The sequence below is a fragment of the Phalaenopsis equestris genome, unplaced genomic scaffold, assembly GCF_001263595.1.
Source record: "Phalaenopsis equestris unplaced genomic scaffold, ASM126359v1 Scaffold000002, whole genome shotgun sequence".
In the NCBI taxonomy this organism is placed as follows: domain Eukaryota; kingdom Viridiplantae; phylum Streptophyta; class Magnoliopsida; order Asparagales; family Orchidaceae; genus Phalaenopsis; species Phalaenopsis equestris.
In genome coordinates, this window is record NW_018164444.1 from 30078111 (window position 1) to 30099099 (window position 20989).

At 33.9% G+C, this 20989-nt stretch overlaps 2 protein-coding genes across 2 annotated transcripts; one reads left to right on the plus strand and one right to left on the minus strand.

Annotated features, from left to right (window-relative positions):
- The first annotated feature begins 913 nt into the window (after window positions 1-913).
- Window positions 914-10833, plus strand: LOC110037741. Its single transcript, XM_020742451.1, has 3 exons — window positions 914-1279; window positions 3390-3622; window positions 10469-10833. The coding sequence occupies exons 1-3, from the start codon at window positions 1043-1045 to the stop codon at window positions 10659-10661; spliced, it is 663 nt and encodes a 220-aa protein (XP_020598110.1). The 5' UTR covers window positions 914-1042; the 3' UTR covers window positions 10662-10833.
- A 5987-nt stretch (window positions 10834-16820) lies between these two features.
- Window positions 16821-19375, minus strand: LOC110037732 (cytochrome P450 714B3-like). The gene is made up of 3 exons (XM_020742442.1): window positions 19128-19375; window positions 18299-18680; window positions 16821-17289 (listed from the first exon to the last, which is right to left on the minus strand). Exons 1-3 carry the CDS (start codon window positions 19373-19375, stop codon window positions 16855-16857), a joined length of 1065 nt encoding a protein of 354 aa, XP_020598101.1. The 3' UTR covers window positions 16821-16854.
- Window positions 19376-20989: the final 1614 nt, after the last annotated feature.

The window sequence follows — 20989 nt, forward strand, 5'->3', positions numbered from 1 at the left end:
TATATATATATATATATAATTTTATCTTTTTGAAAGATAATAAGCCGTCTTTATTATAACAGAATTTTCCATACATGGTTATATTAATTATAATCTATCAACTTCTATGATTAATATATTTTAATAAGATGGCTATGCATGGTGATGCCATCATAATTTTTTTAAAAGGCAATGTTTATTAGGGTATTTACATATAAACCACAAAAATCTTATATATTTATAAGTCTAGCTCCTAAAATTTAATTTAGAAACTCATAACACTTAAATCTCTTATATCTTATAGGCAATATTACCATCACTAACTTTTAATAAGTACAATGCATTTTTAAGCATACATAAAATGGTAAGGATGTAAAAGTAAAAATTTGAGAGTTATATATGTAAATACATATGATTTATGTGGTATCCATGTAAATCTTTCTTGTCATTATAATATCACACTCCTAACTCCTAAGTAGGGTTGTCAAAACCGACATTTTTATATATATATATTAATTGTCTACAAAGTTACAAATATTTATAATCAATTTAAAATATTAAACAAAACTCAGAATAAAAATATATTAAATTATATTTAAATGATATTTTAATATAAAGAATAATATTTAAATCTTGTCTGAACCCTTATCTTTCAACTATTGCATGACTAGGATTGCTAAAATGACTTTTTGTTTGCGAACAACTCTTGTTCGGCTTGCTAAACAAATAAGCCCAACACAAACACACTTTTTGAGTTCGAAATATAAACGGGCCGAACACGAATAAAATGCCGAACACATGAGAGTTTACACCCCAGCTTGCAAGCATACATGTTAACAGCAATTATATAAAAATGAAATCCGAAAGCGTTATGCAAATTATTTTAACATTCATACCCATTTAATAAAACATTCTCTCTTGCAAATAAAAAAAATCCAGGCGTAATATGTAAATAAACTGATACAGCAAATCAGAGATGAGCTGAAGCCGATAAGGTATACTGTAATCCTCGGTTCTCTTCCCTCTCCCTCAGCACCCATATCACTACATTCGAGCTCCGTTCATGCTCGCCGCTGCGACGCTAGCCCTACGGCCATGTGGCAGCTTACCGTCGCACGGCTCGGAGAGGCCGCTTACGCCGAAGGGAAATCCTCCTATTCACCTCGCCGACCTTCATCTGCTCACCATTGGCAAAGGGTTTGGTAAGCTCGGCGGGCTCTGCATCAGGAACTCTTCATTTCCGATCCGAGCCGTCGCGGTGGGCTCCGATGAACTCGGTTTCTCACAGACGATTGATGAGGTTAGTTTTCTCTCCTACTAGAAATCAGTTTCTCTATTTTTGTACTTTGAGTTGAAATAGAAGAAAACGCAGAAATTCTGATTGGTTTTGAGGTTATTGTGGTAATGCGGGAAGGATTGAATCAGATGGTTATTGAAGAAAAACTCCTTTTTAAAAAAGGAAAAATGTTATTCTTGGGCTGAGATTTCTAGCGCTGGTTATTGAAAAGAAATTAGGTATGCGCTGAACAGAATTGTTGTTTTAACTTCATGCTGTTGGGAGAAGAGAGCATGTGTCGATGTATAAACTGTTGTTTTACCAAATCAAAAGCAAGAATGGTGAACCGTAAAGTGACTGGTTAAAAAAAAATTCAAACAGCACAGGAAGAGAATTTTATAAATTTTTGTGGTTTTGCTTTAGTAAGCCTATGCCTACAAGAGAGGTTAAATGATCCAATATTGACAAAGAATATACAATTGTAGTGTATTCCAAAACATGAGGACAACATCGCTCATCAAAGAAAAATAGAATTTTCAACTCTTACAGGATTGAAGAAATAATTTAGGGGAGATATTAAATAAAAGGATTAAAAAAAGTCATAAAATCATTCATTTCATAAGTTTTTCAGAATTGTATCATTCAAGATGATATTTTGAACTCTTGAAAATAATTTACCATACAAAAGACTTAAGATTATTTTGTACTTCCATTGTTTATTAAGCTATTAAGCGCCAAACTTATACAACCACCAATCTAATGCAAAGCTACTTAATTTATACAAAACTTAACACATTTTCAAGTTTTCACACAAGAAGTTTGATACCCATGTTACCTTGTGATTTATGGATGGATATTGAGTCAATGCATATCCAAGAAATCAATTGACATTATTTTTGGTTTTTTCACTAACATGCATCTTCTATAATTTATATAAAAATTTCCATTGAAAATAGACCTTCAAAACATTCCTAATTATTCTAATTATTTCCTGGAAATCAATTCAACCATTGCACCCAAGCAACCCCTATCTCATGCTGTGACATTTTTTAACTTGCTACTTTGTGGTTGTCCACCCCTGCTAAATCAATTGACATTATTTTTGGTTTTTTCACTAACATGCATCTTCTATAATTTATATAAAATATTCCATTGAAAATAGACCTTCAAAACATTCCTAATTATTCTAATTATTTCCTGGAAATCAGTACAACCATTGCACCCAAGCAACCCCTATCTCATGCTGTGACGTTTTTGAACTTGCTACTTTGTAGTTGTCCACCCCTGCTAACCCGTGCGATTTGACGCCCCACGTTTTGCCAACATGTCACTTTCATTTGTTTGTTGATTCCATTGACACATGATTGATATCTATGATTGTAGATGCATTTGAGCAATCCATATATATTGTTACATTCATATTTATTGTTCCATTGTAATTTATTGTGTAACCTATTTTCAATTCCTGGTTACATATATTTCCCTATAGAATCCCTACTAAAATTTTATTAATACAAGGCAAATGTCTAAATGAACTTAAGCAAAATCTCTTTAATTTTTATCATTTTGAAATAGGTTTTATATACTTTAAAAGTTCATGTTCGGGTGTCAAGCATAAATATTTTTTTTTAGATTATTAAACTTTACTCAAGCTCAACTTGTTTATACCCCAATGGCGGAGCATGACTCGTGCATTAAAGTTTATTAGGATCTTAAACTTCAATTGAGTTTGTAAGTATTTTTGCGACAACTACAATTAAAGATTGCCCATCATCCTCAGTTTTGTTCCCCATTCCCTTTGTGGATGAAAGGTTAGGTATCTTAGTGGACGTATCCTGTGGAAGTTAAAGGTTGGCTAGGCTAAGCTAAGTAGTATTAGCTCAAACTTATAATTACTAAGTTATCTTAGGTTCACGTTTGTCTTATGATATGTGTCGGCTTTGAGATTCATATTATTCTAGCTTTAGTTTACAAGAAACATTTTACCATTCTCCATAGTGTCATTTTATTCAGATTTTGCTTTTTGATGTTATTACATTTTTTTTGCATAATCTCCTAATAATTTTTTTTTTAATTTTAATAACTATATATTTTTCTTAAATGTTTTGAATCTAAATGAGATGATAATTTGTAGGTGAAGCCAAAGAGATACCATTTTCTTGTGGCAAATGCAAAGTTCATGCTTGATGAGGAGGAACACTTCAAAGAGTTGTTGTTTGAGAAGCGCCGAAACTATGGTGAAAGAAATAAGGAACAAGATTTCTGGCTTGTTATTGAGCCCAAGTTTCTTGATCAGTTTCCAAACATTACCAATAGGCTCAAAAGACCTGCGGTCGCCTTGGTCTCCACTGATGATCGGTGGATCACGTAAGTTTTATTAGTCTCTAATGATCTTGGGATAATTTTGTTTTTCTTTCATTTTCCTTTTCTACTTTAACACTTTGCATCAACCCTATAAAAATACACAGATATATACATACATATATATAAACATATATACATACATATATGATATATACATTTACACATTTGTATATATGTATGTATGTGCATGTATAACCTCTACAAGATCTTTAAAATTGATTTAAATGATTCATTGCGCTGCAAGTTAGTTTTTTATTGTAGTTTTAGAAATCAAACTAATACATGTACGATAAGAAGCAATAACAAGCTATATATATATGTTCAAATTGTAAGAATTTTTAATGTGAATACATTAGAAACACAATCAAGCAAGACACAAAGAGTTTTTGAGCTTCAGGGATCAATTTTTTACTACATAAAATTCTCTTATGTTGTTTAAGTTAGAATTATAGAAGATAGCATCCTCTGAAAACTATAGGGCTTGGATAATGTAGAATGTGTTTGGCAACGCTCTTTTGGTCAGTCGATTGTTGATGCATGAATTAAGAGATTTTGTCGATGATGATATGATGTCCAACAAGGTGAGAGAGATATATATTGATGGACAACAATAACAAATCGAAACTCAAAGTGAAAGGTGGAAGAGATACCATTATAAATTGTAGGCATATTATTTGGAGATATATTAGTAGTGATGTCTTTGGCATTGACCATGTTTTGTGTGCTCAAAGAGATCATGGATGTACTTGTGTTGTGACAAAATAATATCTTTTTTGGTGGAGATGACTTGGACACCTAGGAGGTAGGAGGGCTCTCCTAGATTTTGTATAGAGATTGTTGAAGCCAATTGATTGGTGAACTATTGAAGAAACTGATCATTAATTTTGATGACGATGATGCCATCAACATACACAAGGAGATACTTTATGAGATATTGATGAGAGTAGAGGAAAGGGAGGCATCAGTTTTGATGAGGAGTTGGTGTGATTGTTGGCACCAGGTTTGGGGTGCTTCTTCCAATTTGTAGAGAGATTTTTTAGGTGACAAACATTTGTGGAATGAGTTGGGTCATGAATTTTTAGAGATTGGTGCATTTAGACATCTTCAACAAGATACTCATGAAGAAAAATATAGTAGATCTCTAATTTCTCTGGCAACCACCATTTGGATTAGCTTTGAAATTATTTTTTTTGGCGACAAAATTGATGGCTCATGATAATCAATATTGTGTTGTTGATTAAAGCCCTTTGCGACAAGTTGAGTATTATGGTGATTTATAGATCCAACGGGCTTATGTTTGGTGAAAAAAATCATTTGTAATTGGAAAGTTTTTGAGATAGATAAGGTACGTAGGGTGAGTGTCCAGGTAGGATTTCAAATGAGAGTGTTGAAATTGCTAGATACATCAACCCTTCACTCGAATTGTTTGAAGGCTTGGTTAACGGTTTTGGTTTTATGAGTTGAAAGAGGCAGAAGAGAGTTTGTAAGGATGAGTTTTATGAGGGGCTTCAAGATATAGTTCAGGTATGACTTTGTAGGAGATAATAATTATGAAGAGATGGGGGAGCCGATGGTTAGGAGTATTTGGTGGTGATGTTATGTGATGGTGCAATATGAGAAGAAGGTGAGCTAATGTTGGATAGGTTAGGGGATTGAACGCATACTAGCAACATGCTAAAGTTGTCGGGCTAGTGATTTGTGGATTGGTTAAGATGTTTAGGCAGGAATTATGGAGCGACGATGAGGGTGGAGGTTGTTGGGTGTATTTCTAATTGGGTAGGGGTATGGAAGTGAGGATTTTGGATTTAAGAGGGGGTGTGCTGGCGTTGTGGACTAGAAAGGTACTGGGTTGCTTCGTGAAAATGAATGGACATAAATAAAAGGTAATGAGGGGAGCAGGCCACGTTTGGAGGATAGCATGGATTATATTACATGGTTTATAGAACATGCAGGTGAGATAGCTGGGGCAGTAATAAAAATGAGTCATTATTTACCGAAGGGGATGAGATTTTGTTGGCGGGAGATATTATGACATGGTTTGTTGTGTATGGATGAACATTTATATTGCGGAGAGATTCATATGATGATAAGATGGATTCAATTATGGGAGTTATTAGGTTTCAACAAATGACTCGACCGCACAACCCATCCCAAGTCCAGCTCAAAAAATCTTGATTTGAGTTCACTTGATTAGTACTTAGGTTAGAATCAATTATTGTTTGCGTCGTTTTGAGTTCACCCAATGAACTTGAAATCAATTCAAAATGTACCCATTTACTATTTGGGTTTGGGTTAGTTGGTCTGCTAAGTTGAATTTTGGCTAAATATTTTGACCAATATAATATGCAGGCTAAATTCAGGTTAAACATATTCGGCTTGGGTTAACTTTGGTTCAAACTCGAACTTGATTCGTCAACCCAGCTTGACATCTCTAGAGCTGCGGTGGGTTTTTGAAAAAAGGAGTGGAGGATACTTTATACAAATGTCACATGCCATGACGCATAATTTTTTGTGTTGTCATTATATTAATATAAGCATTTTGATAGGCAACGTGGTAAATAAACACACATGGCCGAGAAAAGTTTGGCTGACTTGTTAATCGCAAAGTGCTGAAACTAGGGGTAGAAAAGGCACTCAAACTTTGATGTAGTTAGAATGATGCAACGACGACAACAACAACAACAAGCCTTTGTTCCACTAAGTATGGTCAGCTACATGATGTCTTTTTCTCCATTTTTGTCCTATTGAGTGTCGAATTTTCATTTAATTATAATAGATTAAGATCATTTTTTATATAATATGCTCAAGTCTTTTTGGATCTTCCTCTGCCTTTCTTAAAACAAGTCAAATCTAAAACATGCACACTTCTGACCGGATCATTAGATTGTCGGCATTTAATGTGACAAAACCATCGAAGATGACTCTCTATAATCTTATCCGCCACTAGAGCTACACCAACCCTTTCACAGATAAATTCATTTCGTATTTTGTCTCTTAAGTGTAAATCCACTCATCCACCCAAGCATTCTCATCTCAACAATACTTAACTTTGTTTTATGTTCTCTTTTAAAGGCGAACATTTTGCACCATAAAATATTACAGGTCTCACCACTATCTTATAAAATTTTCTTCAAGCCTACACAATAGGCTCGGTGCATTTCTCCACTTCAACCAAATAAATTGAATTCTACTAATAGCATCCTCATCTACATCACCATCACTTTGAATAATAGACACAAGATATCTAAAACGTTAAACCTTTATATGATTTAATTCACCCATCATTACAACCCTGTCACTAGAGTTACTACTACTAAAATTATATTGTATTTAGTTTTAGATTTAATTAAACGAAAGCCTTTAGACTCAAATGTGGACGTTCATAATTCAAGTTTTTCCCCAAGAAAGATATCATTATCGAAATGCATACATCAAGGTACATCCTCCTGTAAATTTTTAGTAAGAGCATCCATAACTAAAGCAAAAAGATATGGGCTTAAAGCCAATCCCTGAATTAATCAACTGAAATAGGAAAATACTTGGTCAATCCAACTTTTGTACGAACACAAGTAACAACTCTGTAGTTAGAATGATAGCTAAATAATTTTAAATGGGAACTATTGGAGAAAATGGTGAGCATCTGATCAATTTAATACATGGGGGTGAAGTGTGCATTTGACCTGAATATAATTGCCATATAGGCAAATGCAGGGAAGTGAGACTAATTTTAGGAAGATAATGATGGCGATGTCGTTCATATAAACCCATGTAATCTATAGCCCGACAAGGTGTAGTTAAATGTGAGATAATGATAGAGGCAATGAAGGATTTGAAAGCCACGTCTTCACCACGATTATGTCATAGAGTGATTAATAACTCTTTGAAATTTTTTTCCACCGATGATTTTAAAGACAGTGAAAATAGAAATGATTTTGATTTTTTCTTAAGCTGATAGATTTAGGTGTTGTGAATAAAGTCATAAGACATATGACATGATATTTGTACTTATCATTAAAGATGACCCGTGAGATCTAAACATCGTAATAACAAAGTTATAGTGGATAAAAGTTAATAATCAAAGACGTGCTATACAACAACATATTAATTTTCTCACAACAGCATTAATCACAAACAAACCAAGATACATTACATTTATTTAAGATATGTTTAGACATCAACTTACTAAGTGATGTAGAACAATATATGACGGGTAACCAACATGATGATGACAATAATCGGTTGAAGGTTTAGTGGTGGATAAGGCAGGCACAAGCTTTTTACAGGGCCTTAAAAAAGTCATCTTTAGTTGCATGTTGCACAGAAATGATTTTGCAGCGAAGTTCCTTGACCAAAAATGCATGTGATGAAATTTAACAAAAATATTATTAGTTAGGCACTATTGAGGAAGAATAATAATTTTTTTAATCATAGATGGCAAGCCTAAATTGTTTTTGCTGTTGTATAAATGACATTAAAGATATGTATACTAGAGCTGTTACTTGTGTTCAAACTGAAGGGGGATTGATCAAATATTTTCCTATTTCTGTTGGATTACATCAGGGATCGCCTTTAAGCTCATATCTTTTTGCTTTAGTTATAGATGGTCTTACTGAATAAAACGAGAAAAAACTCAGGAAAAACTTGAAATATGGAGTTCTACATTGGAGTCTAAAGACATTCATTTAAGTATAACTAAAACTAAATACATGGAATGTAATTTTAGTAATAGTAGCTCTACTGACAGAAGTGTGACTTTGGGTGATCAAATTATTAAAAAAGTGTGAACGATTTAGATATCTTGGGTCTGTTGTTCAAAGCGATGGATATATAGATTTGTAATAATGAGTGATCAAATCATTAAAAGGAGGGAGAATTTTTGATATCTTGGGCCTATTGTTCACCTTTTGTGTGATAGAAAAGTACCACTTAGACTTACAAGAAAATTTTATAAGACGGTTGTGAGATCTGCAATGCTCTATGACGCTGAATGTTGGCCTTTAAAAGAGAAGCATAATAATAAGTTAAGTGTTGCCGAGATGAGAATGATTAAGTGGATGAGTGTCTTTACACTTAGAGACAAAATGCGAAATGAATATATCCGTGATAGGGTTGGTGTAGCTCCTGTGACGGACAAAATTAGAGAAACTCGTCTTAGATGGTTTGGTCACATTAAACGTCAACCATTTGATGATTCGATTAGGAGAGTAGATGTTTTAGATTCAACTTATGTTAAGAAAGGGAGAGGTTTTTGTAAAAAAAAAATGATCTTAATTTATTAGAACTAAATGAAAATATGACACTAAATAAGACACAATGGAGAAAAAGGATTCATGTAGCCGATCCCGCGTAGTGGGATTAAGGCTTTGTTGTTGCTGTTGTTGTTGTATAAATGGCAATCCTATATTGTTTTTTAAGGGAGGATATAAAGGTAGAAGAGAGTGGTTGAGCTGGTGTGAGTGATGATTAATTTGGTATTGTCACCAACATGAATACTTTTTGTGGTGGGATATTCCAAGCGTGGAAATATTTTGAAGGTTAGATTTGACACGATGAGATGCACTTGAGTCTACGATATAGTCTATAGTGGGGCTCGACATGGAGTTGTTATGGTTTTAGGGCTGTTAGGCTACTGGATGAGCTTGAGGAGGTTAGTTCTGGTGGTTGTGAGGAGTGATGGACATGTAGATGAAGTTGTGTCATCGTTGTGTCAAATGGCTTTATTGGTGCCACAATTGGCACTTATTATTGTACGGTTGAGTTGAATTGGTAGTGGGATAATTTGAGGTGTTTGGTTATTGTGTTCGTTTGGCGTTTTAGGAGTAGTGATGTTTAGCATGTTTTAGGAGTCTGAGGCGATTGCATATTTGTATTGGAGTTTGTTGGTTGGTTTATAATGGTTGATTTTTGAGACAAGTTGGCTTGTTTTTCTGCTCCATACTTGGAGCAATTTGAGATATTTTTATGCAATTCTGCAAATGTCATGAATTTTCATGGACATGATTGATGAAATTGAGATCTTTGTATTTGTAGTCAAGGGCCCCCGGGAATTTGAGGGTAAGATCGTCCTCGAGCATGGCTAATTTTTTGGCAATAATTTTGAGACATTTTCAAGACAGTGTGTCATACCATCACTGCTCTGATATCATGTAGAAAAAGAGAACTGATGTGGAAAGTAATAAATCTTCCATGTAATCTCTTTACATATAAGGGGTGCCATTATGAGATGTTGACAAATAATATGATGGTATATTAACCTATTTATTAACACATATTCTAATGGTCTTAGAATGATAAATTATTAAAACAATACAGAATTATAAACAACACTTTCATGAATTTCCTCTAACGCGCTGCATATGTATTCACAATTACAAAGCAGCAACAAAAGAGGAGCATCAACAATTTTAGCAATAACTTCCTCTTAACAATTGTTTCATTTTAGGGGTATTTACATACAAACCACCCAATTCCTATGTATTTACATATCGACTTTGCTTTTTTACATTTACACTGCCCAAATTACAAACCACCCAATTCCTATGTATTTACATATCTACTTTGCTTTTTTACATTTACACTGCCCAAAATTTTTATTTCCCATAAAAAATGCCACTATTTTAACCTTTATAAAGTGAAATATATCTTTTTCATGCATTGCCAAGGTAGCATATATATATATATATATATGTAAAAAATTGAAGTTTAGATGTTAGATATGTAAATACACAAGAATTGAGTGGTAAATATGTAAATCTTCTTTCATTTTATAGAGATAAGTCTGGCCTTAAAGTTCATAATTCAGAAGTTCAACTTTCTCATTGCTTGAAAACTCTACAATCCATCTGACAGGTTCATGAAATTGAGATTAGACAGAGTCTTATCAGGCAACTACGAAGCAAACTCCTTGGAGGAAGCGTTGATTTGTAATTCTGTAGATTTGCAGTTTGAGAAAACTGAGAAATGGGTTGCTCCTTATCCAAAATATGAATTTGGATGGTGGGAACCATTTCTTCTACCTAAATCCAACAAAAATGGAGCTTAGAAGCATTTTTTTCCTTCAAAAACTACCGCTTGAAATTCTCCTATATGCGGCATAATATAGGTTGAATTTTACTTGATTGTATGAACACCATTAAGATGAATTTCTCGAGCTAGTGGATGCGAGATGAAAACTTTCGAACGCTAAATTTTATGGTAATTTGATTTTTTTAATACTTGATGTTTTTTTTTCTAAATTTACGTACATACATAGCACACAATTCTTATGTATTTACATATTGAACACCCAAAGTCGGATATATACACTTATAATGCCTTGTGTCATGAACCTATGTATAAATCTGTGTATTCACTTTTAAAAAGATAGCGATGGTGGTATTTGTTTTGTGATGTTAAAGATTTGAGTGGTCTGTTTGAGTGGTCGAATGTTTAGGTGTTAGATATGTAAATACATTAGAATTGTGTGAAATACATTAGAATTGTTTGGTTTGCATTGTAATTTCCCCCTTTTTTTTTTTGTTTGAATCTTTAACTGCTAGATTCTAGCATTGCAATTTCTCTGTTGTGAAAGAGTTGGTCTCTTGAGGCTTCATTTGGTTGGTTGTGAATCGAAATTATTTTACACATTTTGAGCTGTTAGATATGAAATCTTAAATCAATGTTGATGTTTAATTTTTTATTTATTTATTTATTTAATTAATTACAGTCGGGGTTTAAACTTTGAATTGCATCATTCTGGATGGCATGGATGCTGTCGTATTTTACAAATCTGCAGAAAAGAATTTGGTTCATATAATTATTTTAACAATTATTAATATTTGTTATTATTATTATATGTCTTTATTATTGAAGATATTTTTTATTTATCACTATATTATATTACATATGCGTGTTTTATGAAGATAGTTTCAATTCAAAGTTTCAAAAATAATGTTTTGAAGAAGTTTAGGGGTCTGTTTGTAAAACATTGTTACATGTATAGAACAGATTTTCCGAATAATTCCTTCTTTAATATTTGTTCTTTCCTGTTTAATACATGTAAGAAGACTTCAGGCCGGTTTCAAGTTTGGCCTGAAATTGAATTGACCTGAAATTGCTTAACCTGAACCTGACGTGCCTTCAGCCCACTCTCGAACCCGTCCTACATAACCCGCTTATTCTATATATATATTATGAAAGTTATCCTGGTCAGATCCAAGTTAATTTTGAGTCAAATTTGGGTCAACTTCGAGTCAATTTCCGGTTGGTGTATCAGTTTTAGTTTAATTTCTGGCAGACAAGTTGACCCGAAAAATTAATTACTTTGGGATTTTGGACTCGAGCCCAATGAAAAATAATCTCTTCAATCAATACCCATGTTTTTCGGGTTGGATTCAACTCGAATTAGCATTTTAGGTTAGTTTTAGACACCCGTATCGATATTCTTCTTCTAATAAGTTTTCATCATTCAGTAAGAATCATAATTTTTCGAACAAGAAATTTTTAAAATCCAATTAAGAATCATGTATAATTCCGATTTTAGCAAACTTATAGTCAAATTGACATACTCAACAAGACGGGCACAATGACACCAAAATTGGTTTGATTAGAGTTAAACCAAGCCTGAATCAAATCGTATAACCATTTTTGGAAGCTTCCGGTGCTTAATTGGAAGGTCAAACTAATTTCAAATTTGATAAACTTATAGTCCAATCGAATGCCTCGACATTGAAGAAGTTTAGGGGTCTGTTTGTAAAACATTGTAACACTTTATTTAAGCCCGTGTTATGAATGTATAGAACAGATTTTCCGAATAATTCCTTCTTTAATATTTGTTCTTTCCTGTTTAATACATGTAAGAAGACTTCAGGCCGGTTTCAAGTTTGGCCTGAAATTGAATTGACCTGAAATTGCTTAACCTGAACCTGACGTGCCTTCAGCCCACTCTCGAACCCGTCCTACATAACCCGCTTATTCTATATATATATTATGAAAGTTATCCTGGTCAGATCCAAGTTAATTTTGAGTCAAATTTGGGTCAACTTCGAGTCAATTTCCGGTTGGTGTATCAGTTTTAGTTTAATTTCTGGCAGACAAGTTGACCCGAAAAATTAATTACTTTGGGATTTTGGACTCAAGCCCAATGAAAAAAATAATCTCTTCAGTCGGTACCCATGTTTTTCGGGTCGGATTCAACTCGAATTAGCATGTTAGGTTAGTTTTAGACACTCATATCTATATTCTTCTTCTAATAAATTTTCATCATTCAGTTAGAGTCATAATTTTTCGAACAAGAAAATTTTAAACTCCAATTAAGAATCATGTAGAATTTTGATTTTAGCAAACTTACAATCAAATTGACATACTCAATAGGACGAGCACAATGACACCAAAATTGGTTTGATTAGAGTCAAACCAAGCCTGAATCAAATCATATAACCATTTTTGGAAGCTTCCAGTGCTTAATTGGAAGGTCAAACTAATTTTAAATTTGATAAACTTATAGTCCAATTGAGTGTCTCGACGAGAAAAATTCAATGAGTACAAGATTTCTCAATTCTGACATTATTTAGACACTCGAATGTTCAAAAAACACTGTCTGATTGAGGGAATTTCTCCGAGCCGTCTGATAGAGTAGCTCGAGTTCTTTCATTACTTGCTGGGAGGCCTCACAAACTCTATAAATTGAGTCCTACATCCTTCTTGAAAAGGGGTCCTAGGTCATAAACCTGAAGAAGAGCTGGACTTGGAGTGGTCCGCGAATGAGCTGAATTCTAGTGTTGTTCCAGATCGAAGATCTGACGAACGCTCCCCACCTCCGCAGCTGTGAACCACCGCTCCTTGTTCACTGTTGACCACCATTAGTCGCCCCCTACTCGTAGCAATGTCTCGTGATGAGTCAAGGTGCGTGTTACTGAGTAACAAAGCACTGTGTGTTGTAACGACCAACGTTGCAGTGTAACGAAACATCATACGGAGCAAAGTATCGTCCAAAGCATGGCTACTTTTAGAACATGAAATACATCTTTTTCATGCATGGAGAAAGTGGCATAGAACTTAAAATTAAATTTTAGGTGTTAGATATACAAAATACATGGGAATTGAATGATATGTATGTATATCTTTCCAAAAAAGTAATGAATCAGAGAGGAATTAAAATTAGTCAATATTTTTAACTCGAAATTTTAAATTTACTTCAACCACTTAAAATTATAGATACATCAAAATTTTATATTTAATAAACTATTTTTTAGAGATACAATTAGTTTTTTACACTTTTATTAATGCATGCAATAAACAACATGCATCCCCCTAATCATTACATACATATATACATGTACATAATCTACATCTTTTATAAGGTATAAAAAATACTATCATGTTAATTTAAAAGAAAATGAAATATATATTTTCATTCATAGATAAGGTGGTATGCACGTGAAAGTTGAAATTTAGGGTTTGAGATGTAAATACATGAGAATTCACCATCTCGAATTTTTGACCATTTATTTATAGACAAGGGCATGTCCTTCTTTTGCTATAAGATTTTACAATCATCAGTTAAAAGGCACATAAAAATAAAAAGTATTAATGCCGAGGCAGCTCCTCTATGGTCTGTTTGTCTGTGTAGAAATCAAATTAAGGTGGAAATTATATATATATATATTAGAAAATTAGACAACTTTTTTATAGTCACCATATTTTAATAAGTTTGGTTGATAAAAACAGCTTCCAAACACAAATTTTAGATAACATGAAGGAAACAGTTTCTTAAACAAGTCTGAGTTCCTGTCTGAAACGTCAAGCAAATAGGAAACTCTCCCAAGCAGATCCTTAACGAAACTCCACACTTTGAATTCAAACCTTGGAATTTGGTCAACTCTAGGTCTTTAGAATTCAGTCTTTGGAACTTAGGTTTTATTACTTAACATTTAGGGTTGGTTTGGGGCGGCGGTGTGGTGTTGCACCACAATTTTTTTAGTTAGGCAAAACTGTGATTTGTCTGCATTCTAAAAAGTTGCAGCTGAAAGTTGCATTTTTTCAGCATGTTCGACTACCTGTAATGGGTGTTAGAAAGCTATGATATGATTTTTTTTTTAAAAAAATTGTAATAGTCACCATAGTTTTTTGAACAACAACGTATCTTCAACAACTTCACGTCGCTTCTTCAAACAATTGCAACTGCTTCAAACAGATGCTCACAATCGGGCCTTTGAAACTTGGGAGTTGCATGAGGTATCGATCACTTAGGCTGTAGTTGGTCACATAGGCCATGCTGGTGAGCTGCAATAACAATTGTAGGCCGTATATGGCGAAGAGTGGAGCTGCACGAGTTGTAGACCACGTAAGTTGTAGTTGGTCATGTGGGTCGTATTGGTGAACTACAATGATGTAAGTATGTTATAGATGCCAAATTTGAGAGTTACATGAGTTGTGGACCACTCAGACCGTAGTTGGTCACTTAGGTCATGGTGGTGAGTTGCAATAACGTCTTTATGCTACAGTGGTTAGAGTTGGGAGACGCATTAGTTATGAACCATGCAGATTGTAGTGGAGAGATACAATGAAAGACTTCAGGAGTATGTAGAAAGTCAATGTATATGGGGTGAATTATTACATCATCTTCAGGGTGCATTGTTGTACCGTCTTTGAGTTGTGTACTGACACCGTATGCAGAACGCGTCGTTGCACCATACTCGGGGCACGTTGTTGCATTGTATTTGGGATGCATTGTCACTCTATTTTTAGGGCGTGTTGTTACACCGTTTTTACAATGTGTCATTGCACTGCAGGTGTGTCATATCTTTGTTACATCATGTTCAGAATGATGCACTGCTTCGTCACTTTGCACCGTACGTCATGACTCCACAAAGTGCATTTTTCTCGCAGAGGTTGTTGGGCAACATTTGATCGCTCATAAAATTGTTGCGCTTCGTTGTTCGGTTCCTCGTCATCATCAGACGCACTGCCAATATAATGAGTCTTGCTCGTATCATTAAACATTTTCTCATAAGTGTCAAAATCATGAACAGTTGGAGGGGCATAACTTAATGCGCTCCCGCAATATCATACTGAACATCTAATTCAAATTCACCATGTGAAGTTCAATACCAATAATCGGGTTTAAATCCTCTGCGGTATAGATCCAACTTCACTTCGTCAGATATTAGGTACACTTGATTTTTGTACTTCGACTATGAGCATCAAAACCTACCTTCTGAAAGTTAAACAGACAACTATGATGCCATATGCACTGACTTTTCAACACCAACAATAAACTTGTCAGTTAATCATTTTCTGATTGGATACAATCTATTATACATCCACGATCCATCGCTTCAAATATTCATTTGTACCATAAATGTAGCTCTATAGATTAGTGCACCTGCACATTACACATCAAATTTGAAACCTTAGGTCACCTACATATCATATTTGAAAATCACATCCACAAAATCAGAAAATCGACCAAATAACCTATTAAGACTCAAACGAACCCATCAACCCATCATTGTAGTATTGAATTACTACACCATTATCTTTCCATTAATCAAACAAAAATCAATCCTTGCATAACTTCACCCAAAACTTGCATATCACAAATTTCTTATGTATTTACATATCTCACACCTAAATTTTCATATTTACATACATAACACAAATTTCTTATGTATTTACATACATAGCATAAATTTCTTATGTATTTATACATCTCACTCCTAAATTTTCATATTTACATACATAGCATCTAGTAAATTCAAACATACTTGCACCAATTTAATCCCTTTTACTGGGTATTTCGCCAAAATCGCTCTGTAAATTCAAATATACTCTCACCAATATCACTTTTAAAAGTTAAAAGTGGTAATTTTGATATGGCATGAAATATTTGGGTGGTATAAATATAAAAATCAAATCTCAGGTGCTCCATATATAATAGGAATTGGGTGTTAATAAGTTTAGGTGTTAGAAATGTAAATATATAAGAATTGGGTGGCATGTATGCATTTACTTATCTCCCAAATACTTCAAGGTTAAAATTGAAGTTTAGGTGTTATATATGTAAATGCATGAGAATTGAGCGGTATGGATTTACATATTTAACACCTAAAAGTTTATTCATTTGACTTTTAGAAAATGATAATTAAGAATTTGAGGGTTATGAGTATAAAATTTAAAATTGAGAGGTCAGATATGTAAATACATATGAATGGAAAGTGGTAATATGTAATTACAAACCACAATCAGGAGCAACATTAATTAAGTCCAACCTTGCTCATGATCAAGTCCACCCCAAACTCAGGCTCGACAATCAACCGAAGAGTGGGCGAGTGCCGATAATTGGTCGACAAGTGGAAGCAAAACCTCTGAAGGATTAGGGCGAGGACAATCTTGAGCTCGATAATGGCGAAATTCTGGCCGAGACACGTGCGAGGGCCGACACCGAAGGGCATGTACATTTGGGGGAGACGGCAGGCGTTGAGGACGCCGTGTTCGAATCTCTCGGGGCGGAATTCGGCAGCATCGGAACCCCAAATGTTGGGATCGAGATGCATTGTGGGGACGGGGATGAATATATTGATGCCTTTTGGTAGGTTTAGGGTTCCCAATTTGAGGTCTTCGAGAGCCTCTCTTGCCACCACGGCTCCGGGGGGATATAGACGGAGAGCTTCTTGGATCACCATGGCTAGCTGATACGAAAAAACAGGGAGAGTAAAATTTAACTTTGATTGTAACGATGTACGTGCTTTATTTTCCTTATTGTGATATTGTGGGCTAACTTTAATATCAGAAATAGTACAAAATATTAAATCCAAAACACTTAACATCGGAACAACGGCGTGAATTGCACCGCACCAATGTGAATAGCGGTGCAATCCACTTAATCGTTTGAACATCTAGATGGGCCGTTAATATTTTATCGATAAGTAGAATGACCACTCGAATTTGTGTTATTATAAGATCATGGAGGGTGAGTAGTGTCATTATGTTATTTTTTCATGCAAATAAGTTGCAGGAATGTAAGCAAAATTGTTCATATAACTTAATTAAACCTCCTCACCATATGCTAAGAAACTTTTGACTTATGAATATATTGATCATGGTGGTGGTCTAGATGTAAATTATGCACATAAACTTCTGCCATGAGGAAACTTATATATGCAACTTAATATATTGAAAAATAAACAATCTAACTAAATTTATATAAAAAAATGTGATAAATCTATGAACTAATGAAGAAAAAATTACTTAAAACACCACACAATTCCTAAGTATTTACATTTAAAACACCAAAACATTAACTTTTACATACATTCAACCTTATATATGCTTGAAAATGTGTATTTTACCATTTAAAAATTAAAATAGTGATATTTTTTGATGTGATATGAAAATTTTGGGATTTAAAAAGAAAAATAAATCAGTGAATAAGAAAAATAAATCGTGAAGAAATAAAGGAAGATTTACATACATACCACCCAATTCCTACCTATTTACACATCTAACATCTCAACTTAAATTTTTACATACATGCATGTCCAATGGAGGTATTTTTACGTGATATAAAAGCTTTGGGTGATAAAATACAAGAAAATTAAGTTTAGGTGTCATACATGTAAACAAATAAGAATTGGGTGGTATGTTTGTAAAAGCCCCAAGAGCCAAATGCTTGAGATAACGAATAGTCATAAAACTAACCGTTTTCATCTTGAGGAGGGATTGTGCATCCGGCGGCTTGCCGGAGCAGAGCTCCGCAGCCTCGGCACGAGCGCGGTGCTGCCACTCTTGATGTGTGGCAAGCAGCAGGAGGCACCATGTTGCGGAGACGGCGGTGGTCTCGTGCCCTGCAAAATATATCGTCTTGCAATTATCGACCACGAAGTCCTCAGCATTGCGGCCGCTGCCGCTGCAGTAGCCATTTCCGGCGACGCTCGCACTGTGGAGAATCGTTTGAAGGAAATTATTCTCCCGCGAGGATTGCCCATCGTCGAAATCCCTGTCTTTCGCCGCTTGAAGTATGAGCGATCTGATCTCTCTGTTCAGCCTCCACACCTCTCTGTTGCTTCTTGTAGGAATGTGTCTGAGATTATAAGAACAGTGAGGTGTTGGGAAAATTTACATATACATGTGATGCAATCTGTATTTATTTTCATTTTGAACACCTAAAATTTGATATTTATATTTATAATATCATGATGTCATAAAACTATGTATATTTCGGATGTAAAGACAAATGTTAATGTGTTATATAGTCAAAAAAATCAAAAGAATTGTGCATGATGTACATGTAAATGCCCTTTTATACTAACAATTCCCTCGTCAATTTTATTACAAAAATAGTTTTTTTTTTATAGACTTATATTTATACACGCAATTATTATATATTAACATATTTAGCATTCTAAAATTTGATTTTTACACTTGTAGCATTTTACCAAGCATGAAAAGTTGTAAAATTGACTATTTGAACATAGTTATAATGATATTGTTTTATGCGACCTGCAACATTAATGAAAATAAATATTACCTGAATATTCCAGTGATTTCAACAAGGAGATTTGGTTTAGAAACAGCTTTCTTCAACTCATAGAGCTTCATGAAAATTTGCTTTCCTTTGAAGAAACTACTCCCAAAACTTGCTCTTGAGATCACATCAGCTGAATAGTTCTTGAGATCCTCGTCAATCTTTATCTCTGTTCTCCCTCCTCCATTCTCTATTCTTCTCTCCCATGTTTTCAGCATTGGAACAGCAGAATCCACCATTAAATCGACCATGCCCTGATTAGCATCACATTTAATGTCTTCAATTTACATATATATATATATATATACACACACACACACACCCCACCCAATTTTTTATGTATTTACGTATTTATATCATTTAAACTTTGATTTTTACATTTATATCATCCAAATCTTTCATATAACTTCAAAACAATGCCACTGTTTTAACTTTAAAATGTGAAATAGACCATTACATGCATAGATAAGGTGGCAGACATAAAAAAAATTTGAAGTTTAGATGTTAAGATATGTAAATAGTTGAGAATTGAGAGGTATATATATGCATGCAAAACTTCCAATTTCTTAATGTGAATGAGTCTTTAAAAATTAGTTCTGCTGCAAAATATTATGGAAAAATGTGTATACATATCACACAATGTTTTTGTATTGACATATCTACCTTTTGTGTAATAAATCTGTGAATGAAAATTAAAGGTGTGTTTTACTTTTAAAAACATGATGATGGAAATACATATTATGTAATGATAAATGTTTGAGTGGTATGTATAAATATGAATGTTTAAAGTGTTAGATAGGGTTTTAGGTAAATATAAATGAATTGTGTGGCATGCATGTATGTAAATGCCCCAAAAAAAAATATAGCGAAAAATATGTATATTATTAGAATCAAGGTTTCAAAAATCGTATTGAGCCAGTTAGTTTGACAGTGAACTAGATTGAACTACCTAAAAAGGCCCCCCCAACACATCTTCCCAACCCCTACACACCTCCCCAACACACACCCACAACCCACACCTCCACCATCAACATACATCCAACTCCACCACCAACCGATTTCTAGGATTCTTTGTTCGTCATCGGGGAATCGAAATCGACCCGGATTTCAAGTTAGCATATAAAGTCCCTCCAACATTGAACCTAAATTGAACCGGTAGTTCAACGCTTGAATCGGAGAACCAGCCCTGATTCTAAAGAATCGTTTGGTTCATAGGGTACAACAATCATGTTAGTTTTTTTTTTTTTTTTTTTTACTTTAAATAACAAAACCAATTATCTATTTTGAGATATTGGATTAAAGCAAAAAAACCTAAATTATTTACAAAATAGCAAATATGATTCTCCTCTCTCTATTTCAAATTCTTTATATTCTATTTCATTAAAGATAAAAGAAGTGAATACAAAGAAATAGTAATCCTTTCCTATACAAGATGTACTGAACAGGTAAAATGCATGGTCCAGTCTTTTCTTCATTCTAATTTATTTCAACGAAATTTAATTTACGTACAGGCCACCCTGTTTTATGCAAACGGCTTGGCATTCACATGCATATCACTTAATTTTATGTAAGCTACATATCTATAACACCTAATTTTGATGTAATTTACATATAGTACACCTACACGCTATTTTTTATACTCATACAGCCCAAATCACTCATATCACATAAATAAAAACATCAGCATTACAAAGAACTTTATTTCACAAACAAATCACCAAATTTAATTTATTTACATATCTAACACCTAAACTCTTTGCTTTTACTAGTATTCCACCAAAAAATCATCCATAACACATAAAACATATCACTATTTTAATTTCTAAAAAGTGAAATACATATTTGCATGCATGAATTAAGTTGCA

Coding starts and splice junctions, on each gene's coding strand:
- LOC110037741 (XM_020742451.1), top strand. CDS start 1,043: ATGCTCGCCGCTGCGACGCTAGCCCTACGGCCATGTGGCAGCTTACCG. Junction 1,280..3,389: donor TCTCACAGACGATTGATGAG/GTTAGTTTTCTC, acceptor GATAATTTGTAG/GTGAAGCCAAAGAGATACCA. Junction 3,623..10,468: donor ACTGATGATCGGTGGATCAC/GTAAGTTTTATT, acceptor TCCATCTGACAG/GTTCATGAAATTGAGATTAG.
- LOC110037732 (XM_020742442.1), bottom strand. CDS start 19,375: ATGGTCGATTTAATGGTGGATTCTGCTGTTCCAATGCTGAAAACATGG. Junction 18,681..19,127: donor GAAATCACTGGAATATTCAG/GTAATATTTATT, acceptor TTATAATCTCAG/ACACATTCCTACAAGAAGCA. Junction 17,290..18,298: donor CCCTCCTCAAGATGAAAACG/GTTAGTTTTATG, acceptor TTTTCGTATCAG/CTAGCCATGGTGATCCAAGA.